The sequence below is a fragment of the Pimephales promelas genome, chromosome 7 (genome assembly GCF_988280905.1).
Source record: "Pimephales promelas chromosome 7, fPimPro1.hap1.1, whole genome shotgun sequence".
Classification (NCBI taxonomy): domain Eukaryota; kingdom Metazoa; phylum Chordata; class Actinopteri; order Cypriniformes; family Leuciscidae; genus Pimephales; species Pimephales promelas.
This window is the reverse complement of record NC_142775.1, coordinates 2548100-2562014: the sequence shown is the minus strand read 5'-3', so window position 1 is coordinate 2562014 and position 13915 is coordinate 2548100. Positions and strand designations below refer to the sequence as shown.

Here is a 13915-nt window from a genome sequence, read left to right as displayed (position 1 = left end):
AAAACCGCATATATGTTCCTGTTCTGTAAGTTAGCCATCTCCTCACATTTGCCACAGAAGCACCCGTATATGACAAGTAAACATGATGCCACAGGTCCCTCGCATAAATGTAATTTCGTAGCAAACGTAGCAAACTTTATCACAGAATGTGTATGTAACGTTAGTTTTAAAAAAATGCGCCAGCGTTAGTGTTTGTGTGTGTCTGTGTGTGTGTGTTGCTCCTCCATACTTGCAAAGAGGATGCAATTACAACAACTCTATAAGTACATAAATGTATCAAATAACCATACCAAGACGTACTGATCCATTCTCATTTGTGTTTATTCTGCCGGAGTCTCTTCGTGCTATTTATTTATTCCGATTCAAACGTACGCTGAATGAATCGGCATCGCATCTCTCACTCTCCCCTTCTGCTTAGACCGACTTCCAGCCATAGGTATCAAGTTACGCCCTCATCCAAAGGCAGGGCGGGGATATGCAGCTCATTTGCATTAAAGTGGCAGGCCTCAAAACAGCTCATTTTCAAACAGGCCCCATTTTCAAATGGTTGTAATAAATTAACTGTGGGGTATTTTGAGCTGAAACTTCACAAATACATTCTGGGGACACCGGAGACCAATATTACATCTTGTAAAAAGGGGCATAATAGGTGCCCTTTAATATCTTAAATATCTTAATTTGTGTTGCGAAGATGAACGAAGGTCTTATGGGGTTGGAACAACATGAGGGTGAGTAAATACTGACAGAATTTTCATTTTTGGGTGAACTAACCCTTTAATTGTAATATTAGTAATATTCATATCACTACTATTTCTCTCTCTCTCTATGAGTCGCCACAGCGGCAGTAATATGCCATTCATTTTACTATCACTTTTATTCTTTATTCATTTAAATTAAATGAATATGTTTGTTGGAAAGTGCAAAAATTATGAGACCTAAACTGAATTGGTTCCAGCGTGTCATGCAACAAGATTTGAGCTTTCGTGTTTACCGTGTCATATTTCATTGATAATCTCTTATGTATGTGCGCTGTTAAAGTCTATATTAAATCAGTTGAATGATGAACTCACCAGTCGATCTCTGAACTTTTTCAACGAGTCAGGATGAGCAACTGACGAGCGATTCGGCAGATTTGATGTGTTGCATCCCATGGCAACACTTTATTGAAAGCAACATTTGCAGAGGGGTGCATTGAGGTCTGTTTCTTTACTTTTTTCATTACGTAGGCAAAGTAATGCCTTATTTCACTCATACTGCTCTCTCTATTTATTGATTTCGGGCGTGTAGAAATTCGAATGAGCTTCGTTTGATCCATCATGTTCCTCCATTGTCACCGTTTGCAGGTTTCGCGTGACCCACGTCAGTTTCGGTAGCGCACTGAAACAGCAGCGCATCAAATACCGAATTTAACAAAATTATGAAATTGTACCATTTGAAATTTATTATATACCGGTATTTTTGCAGTACCGGTATACCGCGCATCCCTAGCCTGGGCTACGTAACGTTAGTGACTGCAACATGGATAACGAATTACAAGCGTTACTGACTTTGATGTCTTTGCTAGCAGCTGTTGTGCAAGTAAATTCTGCATTGGACAATGCTATGACTGCCTACATGTGCCGGAGGCAAGCTATATTCGAGCGATCTGTGACAATTCCCGTGTGCAGCGGCGGTATCAACCTTACATGGAGCGTCGCTGTTCAGTTCTAAGATCAATTCTAATCTGAGATCAATTCTAATACGCAGATAAAACACAGGTGTGGATGGGGTTTAAAGCTGTCTACTGTTCTGCTAAACACTCAAAAGTATGTACTTTTTCCTCACAAAAATAGTACATACTTTTAGAGCGTATTATAAGTAGGCGAATTGATTCGCAGCAATGGTTTACGCAGATCTTCTTCTTCACTTGTTTTTTGATGCAGAGATTCTGTACTGTTTCAGAAGATACGTAGTAGCGCCCCCTGCCGTTTAACAGTGAAAACTAGGATTGCTGGAAAAACTCAATGGCGAGTTAACTGGAAAGAGTTAACTGGCATATTGACGCCACATAAATCAACAAGCGATATTGTAGGATTCAGCAGGCACTTAGTAGAATATCCCAAAATCTGTTAATGTAGTGTATTTCACCTGTAATATGATAAACAGAGTTGAAGCCGATCCCAAATCTCCCGACTTTAGTTGGGTCATCCTGCTTGATGCTTCTGCCAACTCTCTGGATTCCCTCCCAGTCTTTCTCTGTGAAGGTGGCATCATTGAAGGCATAGAGAGCCGGCCCTGCCAGAGCAAAGATGCAAACAGATGATCATACAATAATACACATATTATCTTAAACGGTTTGTATCTCAGATATTTAATGGAAAAAGATATTAATGGAAAAGTGTGTTTAATTTATTAGTTTGGTTACTCCCAAAGTAGCTAAAGCTGGGAACACACTTAAGAGAGAAGAACAGAAACTTAACGATTGAGTCAGTCACTACACAACACAACACACTTAACGATTAGTCTGCTGAACTCAACTGTCCGAAACACACATGGATGTCAACAGACAGCTGCCGCTACTTATTTACACTGTAATGTTTGTGATTTTTTTTATCCGTTAGACTATTTAAATCAAATACATATTCAGAAATAAGTGCAGTTGTATAGCTTATAAGCTGCTTATTCTGAATTTTTACAGAATGCAGTTTCACTTTTTTCATCTCCCAAAAACAATGAATATCCTAAAAATAATGACCTTGCAATGTTAACTTGCAGAATAAAATAACAAAAGAAACGTCAAAAAGGTAAACAGTGAAACTCCTGAACTCTTCATGGTTGTGACATATGAATGAGGACAAATGTTAAACCTTAGACTGTAATATCTTTCTACAGTAATCTTATAAAGTTTAAGTCTAGTGTGATTTAAATCTACTTCCAGTGTTTACAACACAAATACCTTGATACTTCCCGAGCTCTTCAGACCACAGGCTCTGAGTCTCATAATGTCTCTCATCATGAATAAACACCACACGTGAAGCTCCTGCGTCATCTGCATTCTGGATCAGCTCCTGGTACGTTACAGGATAAATATTAAAGACAGATATGATGAGATATTTAAGATGATGCAAAAGTATTCATGCAATATTTAAACCTATTTTAGCCTACCTTCAATATTTGTCCTCCATCTGGGTACCGTCTCAAAATTTCTTTCAGGTAGTCAATGAATGGTGGAGACGTCGCACCAAATTTATTTCTGCATTGAACAATGTAAAGTTTATCACAAACTGCACAAAACACATACAGAGAAAATTCAAGGTTCATTATGTGATAGAATAAGAACAAAATTAGCTTAATTAATGCTAGAGTTTGCTTATTGGCTATTATTATTATTATTATTTTATTTTTTTGCATAAATCTGCTTTATGTGATAACTCTCAATATAATTTACTAACACACCACTCCATTATAAGATTAAGCATAAAACATGCAGTGAATAAAACCACATACTTCTTTTTCTTCTTTTGCCTCGATGCTGAACTCATTGTTCTTCTTTTACATTCTCCTGTGTGGACAAAAAAACTGTTTCATTTCCCAATTCTGCAGATTCTTAATAAAAACAAATAAGTATGTAGTTAATAAAGGAGTTTGGCATAGTATATATAGTAGTTTATATCTTAATTAAAAACACATGATTTGTTAACCTACATTTTCAACAACATATTTAACAAATCAAAAGTATATAAGCCTAGGCTATGAGATAAAAAAATCATCAGTTCACTACAATTCATGTGTAGCTAAAATAAAATAATAAAATAAAAACCCTGATAGAACATATCGTTTTGACATTTGAACAGAATATTGAAAATCCGAATATTGATGAAATTATACTCTACAACAGTAAAAATGTGTCTATAACACATGCAATAACAAATATTGAAGGCTAACAAAAATTTAATAAGAGAATTTAAAGGAATTCAAATGTCTTTTATTTATTTATTTATTTATTTTTTGTGAACACGTGGCTTACGAGTTCTCACTGGCTGCGTGTTCATGTCTGGTTTTGTGTGAGCACATGGCTGGTGATTGGTTTTAATGGCCATGTGCTTGTGTTTTAGGCCCTGTTTACACGAGAACGCTCGCGGGTGAAAACATAAAAATATTTCATCGGATGTGCCTTTCGTTTACGGCATTTTACAGCGACGGCATTTTGGGGGCTTAAAACACAAAAAAGTGAAACCACCCTCCAGAGTGGAAATCTTAAAAACGCTTCACCGCCGCATTCCCGTGTAAAGGGTAAATACGCAAAAGTCTGCTTGGCAGTGAAGATTGTACGCAGGCGCGCAAACTTGGTGTTGTTGTGTGGCAGTGCTTCACATCGCCACCTAGCCGCCTGGAGTGCACACTAAATTAAATTTCACACACTTTTGTGTTACCATATCCACGCGGATTTCCCACCCAAAACGCTCGTTTAAACGCAGATTGAAAAGTGATAATGCAACGCCACTTTTGCGTTTTCTCTTCAGATCGTTTCCGTGTAAACATAGCCTTAGTAATGTTTGGTGTGAGCATATGGCTTGTCATGTGTGTTTCCTTGTGCCATGTGCTCTCCTGTCGATTGTCTTGTTTCCTGATGATTGATTGATTTACTCCACCTGTCCTCACTCGTTATCCTCTTTTGTTTTGTTTATTCTCCCTGTGTTTGCAGTCCTGTGCTTGTTCGTTGTCTAAGCTTCCCTCATGTTTCCTGTTCCTGCCAAGTCCAGTTATTGTAAAGTATTGATGCATGTCTTGTTTTCCCCACTGGTTTTTGTTTGTTTTATTTTATGCTTAATAAAGGCCCATTACTCTGCATTTAATCCTCGCTACATTCATCAACCCAAACCCTTATCGAAACCACATTGAACAAATTGAGTCCATATTTTAAAGCTTTACATTCTGCATCTTGTTACATTTAGCTCCTCTCATCCTTCACAGATTGAACTGTTTATTTTCTTTATTGAATTCCTTAATAGAACATTAATTTCTGTTTTCTAAAATATAGATTATACATGTGCATGTCAACTACTGTATAAAACAAAGTGAATGTCAATTTATTTAATGAATTTAAGTATAATTACTGAAGGTTAAAGGTCGCCCATTTTACCTGAATCCTACTTTGTTTAACACATTCTGCTAAAGTAGGCCAACAAACATCATAAAATGTGGTTCTAGTTGTTGGAATTTAGTGATATAGTTGGATCTAATGCTGTGATATTCTCTCTCTCTCTCTCTCTCTCTCTCTCTCTCTCTCTCTCTCTCTCTCTCTCTCTCTCTCTCTCTCTCTCTGGCTGTCAGTCAAATTCTTTTTTTCCCGATCATTTAAAATAAAAAATAAAAATAAAAAAAACTTTAGTAATCTCTTCAGTACAAAATAGAACTTTATAATTCATGTAAACATGCAAAAGCATGATAATTTCTGGCTAAGCCCCTGCGCGCGATAGGTGCATGGTGCTTTAACAGGTTTATAGGTTAAAAACATTAATTTGGTAAATTACCCGGAAATGGCTGAAAGTTGTCATTTTCTTCTCTAGTTTAGGTGTTTATAGACTTAAAAGACTCAAAGATAAAAGACTAATTCACATTCACACATCACAGACATGTATGCATGCCATGACATGTCCACTTTAAGAAGGAGTTAATGAGAGTTTGGGGTGTGGATAGATTCGTTTTTCTGACGCATAAGTTTAATTAAAAAAAGCCACACATCTGTTGTCCTCACACTGCAATTCTGCCTCTGTGTATTTTTTTTTTTTTTTGATAGATCAAAAGCTACACTACATATTTTTTAAATGTATGGAACGTCTTAAAGCGCTTGAACCCCTTCAGTATGTGCAGCGTTGTTTATTAGCTATATTTAATAGGTTCTTTTTTTTTAAAAGATATTTTATAAGGACGTGTTTTCCAGAAGACAAACTAAGAACAATTCTACAGTAACTAGTCTAAAAACACCTGTTAGCCTGTGTGAAATAGCGTAGCCCTTAAACCGTATTCACTTTATAGCCCTTAATCCTGTAATTGTGGACAAATGTGGGCACAGAGGACTCAGGTGTGATCCTAATTTTTATTTATTATAAATGCTATATCACTGTTTTCAATAAAGTTATGTCTATCCATTTGCTGTTTTTATTTTGGGGGTATTTTTGAATTTATTTACTTCAAAAAGTACCATATTTTCTATGTAAATTATGCTTAGCTGTTTTTATGTTAAATAAAATATCATTCCAATAAGTTCTTAGAGCTAAAACCTAAAGATGAAGTGACTTTGCTGTCACCTGGTGTCTTATTTTGGCTTATTTTAGAATGCTCTAAATTACAGTTTTTCCCATTCATTTCTATGGGTGCCCATTTTTGACCCAAATACAAGATTAAGGAGTTTTTTTTTCACCTAGACATTGTAGAATTGAGTCAAAAAAAAAAATTGTGTGTTCAGGAGGCGAACTTAGGAAAAGTAGCCAAGTCTTGTACCGCTCAGATCAAGGGAAGTATTTTTTAAAAACAAATCAAAACTGTTTTGCCCACATTTGTCCAGAATACGGTTTTAGGGTTAATTTAGTGCAAAATAAAATAAATGCGATTTTTATGATAGGCCTACATAAAACAGGCCTAACAAACCTTTTTAAGGCTATATTGTTAAGTTAAATTACATTAGCATTATAAGTAATTTTTTAAAACGTTGAATACTTCTACAGTAATGTCCTACCTTCAGTGGTCCTGATGCAGAGTGAATGCAGTGATCAGAGTGAGTCTGGTAATAAACCACTCACCGCGAGCTTTCTCAGGTTTCACAATGATAATGATAAAGCCCAACTGGTTCTCTAGGTTTCTGTTCACTAGAAGGTTTCAGTTTAGCGGAAATGAAACTTACACTCCTCTGAGTTCAATGAATGAGTTGTCAACCCGTTTTCACAAAAATAGCTTAGTTTTTAACTAAACCAGAAACTTAAAGTAACTTTGTAAACCTAAAACAGTAATAGGCCTAGTTAAAAAAAAAAAAAAAAGACAAGAAAAAAAAGTTAAGTGCGTTTTCAGGGTATACAGAGTTGTTAAAGTGTGTGCTTTTAGGGGTATCTTAAAGGTATTGTTCACCTAAAAATGAAAATTCTGCCATCATTTACTCATCCTCATTAATTATGTTAAAAAAAGAAGATATTCTGAGAAACGTATCTTTTTTCTTTTGTTTGATTGTTTGTTTCATCCAATACAATTGAAGCCAATGGGCAAACTGTTTGATACCAATATTCTTCAAAATGTCTTTTGTGTTCAACAGAAGAAACTCATGCAGGTTTGGAACAACATGAGAGTAAATGACGACAGAATTTTTATTTTGGGGTGAACTATCCTTTTAACCTATTCAGGACTATTGGAAGTCATTTTTCCTGGGTCATGTATCACACTGCAATCTCTACTGCATGAACTAAAATGATTTCATGTTCAGTTATTTATTTGACAAGCAATCGTGTAGTGTAGTGTAGTGTGATAATGAGCAGTGATGACAACCCACTTTTCTGCATCTGTTAACTTGATACTATATAACACAAAACAAATTCTTTAATGAAAAATTCTACTGCACATATTTTTATAGATGGGCCTAAAATAAATCATGGGCTTTAACTCGAGCACCCACGGAAATGGCCACGCACCCAGGGTCGTTCCCACCATATTGAATGGTCGTGCAACACTCTCTCATTTTTCCCTGAGACGAGAGAAATCCACTATTTATCTTTTTCACGTCCTCCTATAATGATGCAAAAATCGTCATTTTATGTCATTGTTGGAGGAAGTGTAAGAGGGGGGATTTCTGTAAAGACTACAAGCTCTAGATCCCACGCTGCTTTCAAACCCGCCCATAGGGGGTTGGGCCTAATACACTAACAGACCAATCACAGATCAGTGCCAGTGCGTTTGATTTCACCGGCAGAAACATTTTGAAAATATGGATGAAGGTACTGAATACGCAGACGTATAGGGTTGGGTACGGAAACGCTGTGCCAATAGGGAACCGGTTCCAGCGTAAACGGTAATAACCGGGCCATATAAGAACAAGAATTTCGGTGCCTGAGTCTATGTGTCATGAGGCGCACACACGCAAAGTCTCTCGCTCTCTCCCCCGTGCGCGCACTATACGGTGTGGAGCACAGTGTGTTCTATCTCGCATGCACACTCTTGCTCACTCGCTCTAGATTCTGGGGGATTTTAACTAATTTGCGGGCATCAGGGAGCCGTTATCAATATGCAGGAGACTCCCAGAACGTCTGATAGCGAGGGGATTAATGAAGATGCCGAAGACAAAATGCTCCAAGGTTTGGCTGCATTTCACGTGTAAAATTACGCGTCAGAGTAAGTGTGGCGATTGTCTGAAGCCCATATAGAATCACTAAATTCATTGACTAATGGCGCGGGCGCTTACATCGTCATATTATTTTAGTGCGCATTATCTGATTTCATTGTGCGAAATGATTTCCAGGCGGTACCGTAAAGTAGAGCTCAACTCTAGTCTACATTGATGGGCGAGCATTGCAATGCACCATGGGGATTGTTGTCTACAAATCAAGCATTAAAACGACATTTTCTGCCTTTTATCGGCCAAGAAGGACCCAAATTAGAAATTTATGACACTTATTGCGGCATATATCACTAACCAAACCAACCAAAACAACCAATACGCCACAGCAGGCTGAAACATGAGGGTTTGTACTGAAGACGCGTCATCCTGAACCATTGTACATATTGGAGTCTCTTTATTACGCTGTTTCACATACGTAGAAAACCAAAACACTTACTCTGAGTGATGCATTTTGTAAGCAGTGGAAATGTACCTCAGAGACATCAGTGGAAGTTATTAAAGGGATACTCCACCGGGTTTTCATATTAAACTATGTTATTCCCTTAATTAAGACGTCTCAGTGCGCGCACTCTATCGCTCTGTATTGCCGCAAAACTATGTTAGCACTTAGCTTAGCCCAGTGCATTAAATATGGGCCAAAAAGAGAGGCGACCAAACACTTCCTCGTTTTCCCTATTTAAACACAGTTACTCGATTAGTGTAACTCGACCTAGGCTGGTGACACAAAATAAAACGTTGTGTTTTTCTAAGCGTTTAAAATTGATGACTATATTGTATGGCGGAATACCATAAAAAGTGCTTTAGAGGACTTCAACTTGGCGCAATAATACCTTCACTCGTGAAAAGTCCTCTTACCGGCTCCCGCTTTGTCGCATGTCACGTTGGCTGCATTGACAGAAATAAGAGGGAGGGGGAGAGCGAGGAAGCGGGAGCCGGTAAGAGGACTTTTCACGGGTGAAGGTATTATTGCGCCAAGTTGAAGTGCTCTAAAGCACTTTTCTTAATGAGAGTTAGTTGACATGTAGTTGAAAAGTTATTTATAATTAGTAGAATGTCTAAAGTGACTATCGAAATAAAGTGTAACCAAAAGAAGTAGGTTGAGTCCTTCGGCAGCAGAGAAATTAATATTTTTGAATAGAAATCTATAAGAAAGTGAGACATTGTGGCTTGTGACATGTGGTTTTCTGGGAGGTGGACTAACAATTGTGTGTCCCTTTTGTTTTGAGATTTCTTTTTGTTTTTTGTTATTTAATCAGCTCTATGTTTATTTTTATTTTTTTTATAGTGCAATCAATACATGAATTGTACATTTAAAAAAAAAACGTTTCCATTCTTCTTCTCTTATTTATTTATTATTATTATTTTTAGCATAAATCGGGGTTTATACTAAGTAAACAAGGACAGATACAGTATTTAAAAAAATAGGGTTAGGGTTACCAAAAATAATTCACTGCACGCACTAAAATTTTAGCCTACAGAAGGATTAATTTCAAGGTGAACAGGATTTTCAGCCCGACCCCCCACTACGGTTGCATTTCGAACATAGGATATGTTTAACCACAGCGCATGTTATTTTCTAGCGCAGAGAATGAACATGAGTCAAAGTGAAACTTCTGCGGCCTCATTTATAAAAGAAGAAGAAAAAAAAAAGAAAAAGTAGATTGGCCTGATGGATGGAAAATATGTGTGTGTTACTGTTAGGCACACTGGTGTGTGTGGATGTGTGTGTGTCAGTTGTTTGTGGGTAAAGAGTGTCTTTATTTCCTCTCCTGTTAATGAGCCTCACCATCAGACTTCATTCTGATAAAAGATACTGATGTTTCAGAAACAGTCAAATAAGAGTTACAGACAATCTGACCATCATTAATCACTTATAGACACTTAAATATTTAACATATCACATGTGAAGTTATATTTACATCCACAATTATTTCTACTCAGAAAGAGAGAGAGAATAACAAAATACTAAAATAATAACTTGCCCAAATCATGCACTTCCTGTGGTGTAGCATGTGTTCCGCCACTAAAAACCGATTATTGATAAAGACTGTTGTTGTGTTTTAGAGTGAAATCCAGTGTGTGGTCAGTGAAGGGTGGTCGAGTCCTGATGGGGGAGGAAACACACACACACACACACACACACACACTAGATTAATGTCACAGACAGCTCTCTGAGATGTACATTATAATGTTACAGTGATCAGAGAAAATGGTTCATGTTGTTTTGCTCAGCTTGTGTTTGTGGCGTCTGGATGGTAAGTTATATTTAATGCATATTTGTATCAATATTTATACTGATTTAGATCATGCTTTCGTTTGAGTACAAAATACGTTGAAGGTGTATCATTGATCACATAATGGACATATTCAGTCGACTTGTTAATAATCTCATTAAATTCATTACAAATTTACATGTGAATATCACATTTAGGTGTTTGAAGAAAATGTTTTACAGTCTCAAGAACATTATTCAAAATATTTTGTTTTAGAAGTTTTTTGTGTTTAGCAAAATCAGCGAGCAAACCGTTGTAGAACCGTTAAAATCTCTTATTGCAAATGGCAAAGACTGCATGACGTTTTTTTTAGGGCTGTGCAAAAATTAATTGCGATTAATCGCATCCAAAATAAAAGTCTGTGTTTACATAATATATTTGTGTGTGCTGTATATAATTATTTTGTATATATAAATACACACACATTCATTCATGTATATATTTAAGAAAATATGTTATTCATATATAAAATATTTATATATATATATATAATATTGATTATGTATTTATATATACAGAATTTAAGCGCAAATAATTCTTAAATATATACATGCATGCATAGGTATTTATAAGGCTTAAATATAATTTAAACAGATGAGTTGTAAAAAAATTCACCCCCCTCACAGTCGTCATGAAGGGCAAAATTAGCGATATAGACCAAAACAACTATTTGCCACCAGGCTGTAAACATGTTTTTTTTCTGCTGTGAAGTTAGACATTTTAACATGGGGGAGATACAGATTTGACTCGCTTTTTGCAGCCAGCCTCATGCGGCCACTCGATGAATTGCAGTTTAATTCACTTCCGTATTGGCTTCAAGAGAGAGACGGGGAAGTTGCCCCTTGGTCAATTCAAACATTTTGTGCTGTTGTTGAAGCCCGACATCGAATCGAACATTAATGTGCATTTCCAACAAAATAATAATGTATAAACGACACCCTCACGAGTCACGACGATCATTAAGCCTGCTCGTGAGCAAGTTCAAGCTGACCGACCTGTTGCTATAACAGCAAGTCCAGGATGAGCTTCGAAGAACCAAACGATCCAAGATCATGGCAAATCGCCAACAATCAAATCCAGCTAACTGAGTTAGCGACGTACAAAGAACGAGCCCCAGATCAACGTGTGATCGTCAACCAGTGGATCTCTGAGCTGAATACAAATATACGAATACAAATGCAAATTACGCCATATGCTCTCATTGACAAATGCGGAAAGGTGAGTTCAAGCGTTCATGACATCAAGGCTAGATTATTGTAATGCTCTACTGGGTGGTTGCCCTGCACACTTAATAAACAAACTTCAGCTAGTCCAAAACGCAGCCGCTCGAGTTCTTACCAGAACTGGGAAGTATGACCATATTAGCCCGCTTCTGTCAACCCTGCATTTGCTACCTATTAAACATCGAATAAATTTTAAAATATTGCTGATTACTTATAAAGCACTAAATGGTTTAGCTCCGCAGCACTTGAGCGAGCTCTTAACGCATTATAGTCCTTCATGTCTATTTCAATCTCAAAACTCCTGCCAGTTGATAATACCTAGAATATCAAAATCGACTGCTGGTGGTAGATCCTTTTCCTATTTAGCACCAAAACTCTGGAACAATCTTCCAAACATTGTCCGGGAAGCAGACACAATCTGTCAGTTCAAATCTAGACTAAAAACACAACTCTTTGGCCTAGCATACACATAACACACTATAGACTTCCTAAATTAAAAATTAGGCTGCATAGTTTAGATCAGCCAGAACCGGGAATACGTCCCGTAAATCCTGATATACTTGGTAAATCATAAGAAGGATGGCGTCTACGCTAATATTAGTTTCTCCGTTTATCCCGAGGGACCCTCTATGGGGGACCTGCTTCTGGACCCATCCCGACTCATCCTTAAGTGCCGCCCTCATCGACATGACAGCCATCGGCACTGATCCTCAACAACTCGTCTCCAAACCGGCGTGATTACTTCAACTTCCAAACAGATGGAAATGGACAATTCTCTTAATGTTTCGATCCAATTTGTTTTGTAATCACTGTTCCTTCGTTGGCCAGAGGAGAACTGGCCCCCGACTGAGCCTGGCTTCTCCCAAGGTTTTTTTCTCCATTCAATCGCCTGATGGAGTTTTGGTTCCTTGCCACTGTTGCTTTTGGCTTGCTTAGTTGGGGACATTTAATATTCAACAATATTAAATGATCTGTGTTGTATTATTTTCATGTTAAGCTGCTTTGATACAATCTGTATTGTAAAAAGCGCAATATAAATAAAGGTGACAAGGAAAAAATGTTTCAATATGTAATTTGGGTGATCTAAGATTTTTTAAGGGATAAAAGTATTGATTACAGGAGGACTTGAAGTCAATGGAGTTCAGAGAAGGCAAGAGAGACGCGGCCTCCCGCTGTAATATCATTTGGTTGTGTCTCTAGATGTGTTCGACTTCATGCAGCTCTACGCAAACCATCGGCGACTGACTTTAAAGAGTGCAAGCCGGTAAGACATGTTGTCCGACTTGATGCAGCGCTGACTCCACATGACTGTGACGTATGGTATCAAAGTACCGCGAGAGCGTTTCGAGAGTAGCCGGAGGGCTCAGCCAGCGCAGCTTCTCAAGAGTGGCTGCTCAAGCTCTAATGACGTCACAGCTGTTCCACGATTGGCCGGATTCACCGCATGACAGCGATCATGTGCGTTTCGTGTTAATTCTCACTCCTTTAGTTCCACTAAAGCTCACAAATCAGTTTTTTAACTTTAAACAGTCTTTTCATGTAGTCGCGATGTTATATTGTGTCATGTTTATCAAAATAAAACTGATTAAAAAACGTTTAAAACAAATAAAAAAACTTTTAACCAATGACAAGACACAAGGCAGGATCACATGACAGACAGGGAGTCACATGACAGACATGGAATATGACATGAACAAACCAAAACGTGACATGTAACTTCACCGCTGTATAAAAACGAGTAACTTCTACACTTTTTAATGTCAAATTTTGTAATATTTGCGTTGTTTTATTTTTGTAATATCTGGAGGATAGGAATCAGGGTACAGATGAAGAGTCTTATTCAGGTAACCAAGTCATTGTCATTTTAAGTTTTTTTATTATTATTTTTTTTTACACTGCATGACCATTAACGGGTAGTGTATCTTATTATATCAGTTTTTGTCTCCTACATATTACTGGTTGAATAGAAAGTATCATTTTCCCTTACTTAGTTAAAACATACCTAACAGATGGGACCGGTATTTCAGGAAAAAACTGACTGCAGATGAGGGCTTTCA

The 13915-nt window shown here is 37.3% G+C and overlaps 1 protein-coding gene across 1 annotated transcript in view; it reads right to left on the bottom strand.

Annotated features, from left to right (window-relative positions):
• The window catches only part of LOC148978233 (sacsin-like), a 30441-nt gene extending 26362 nt beyond the window's left edge, over positions 1-4079 (bottom strand). Inside the window, exons 1-4 of the mRNA XM_089133546.1 lie at positions 4007-4079; positions 3145-3263; positions 2936-3047; positions 2128-2274 (exon numbers count right to left, since the gene is read on the bottom strand). Coding sequence (XP_088989672.1) covers positions 2128-2274; positions 2936-3047; positions 3145-3263; positions 4007-4079 — 451 coding nt within the window. The remainder of the gene's footprint in view (positions 1-2127; positions 2275-2935; positions 3048-3144; positions 3264-4006) is intronic.
• Between the last annotated feature and the right edge of the window lie 9836 nt (positions 4080-13915).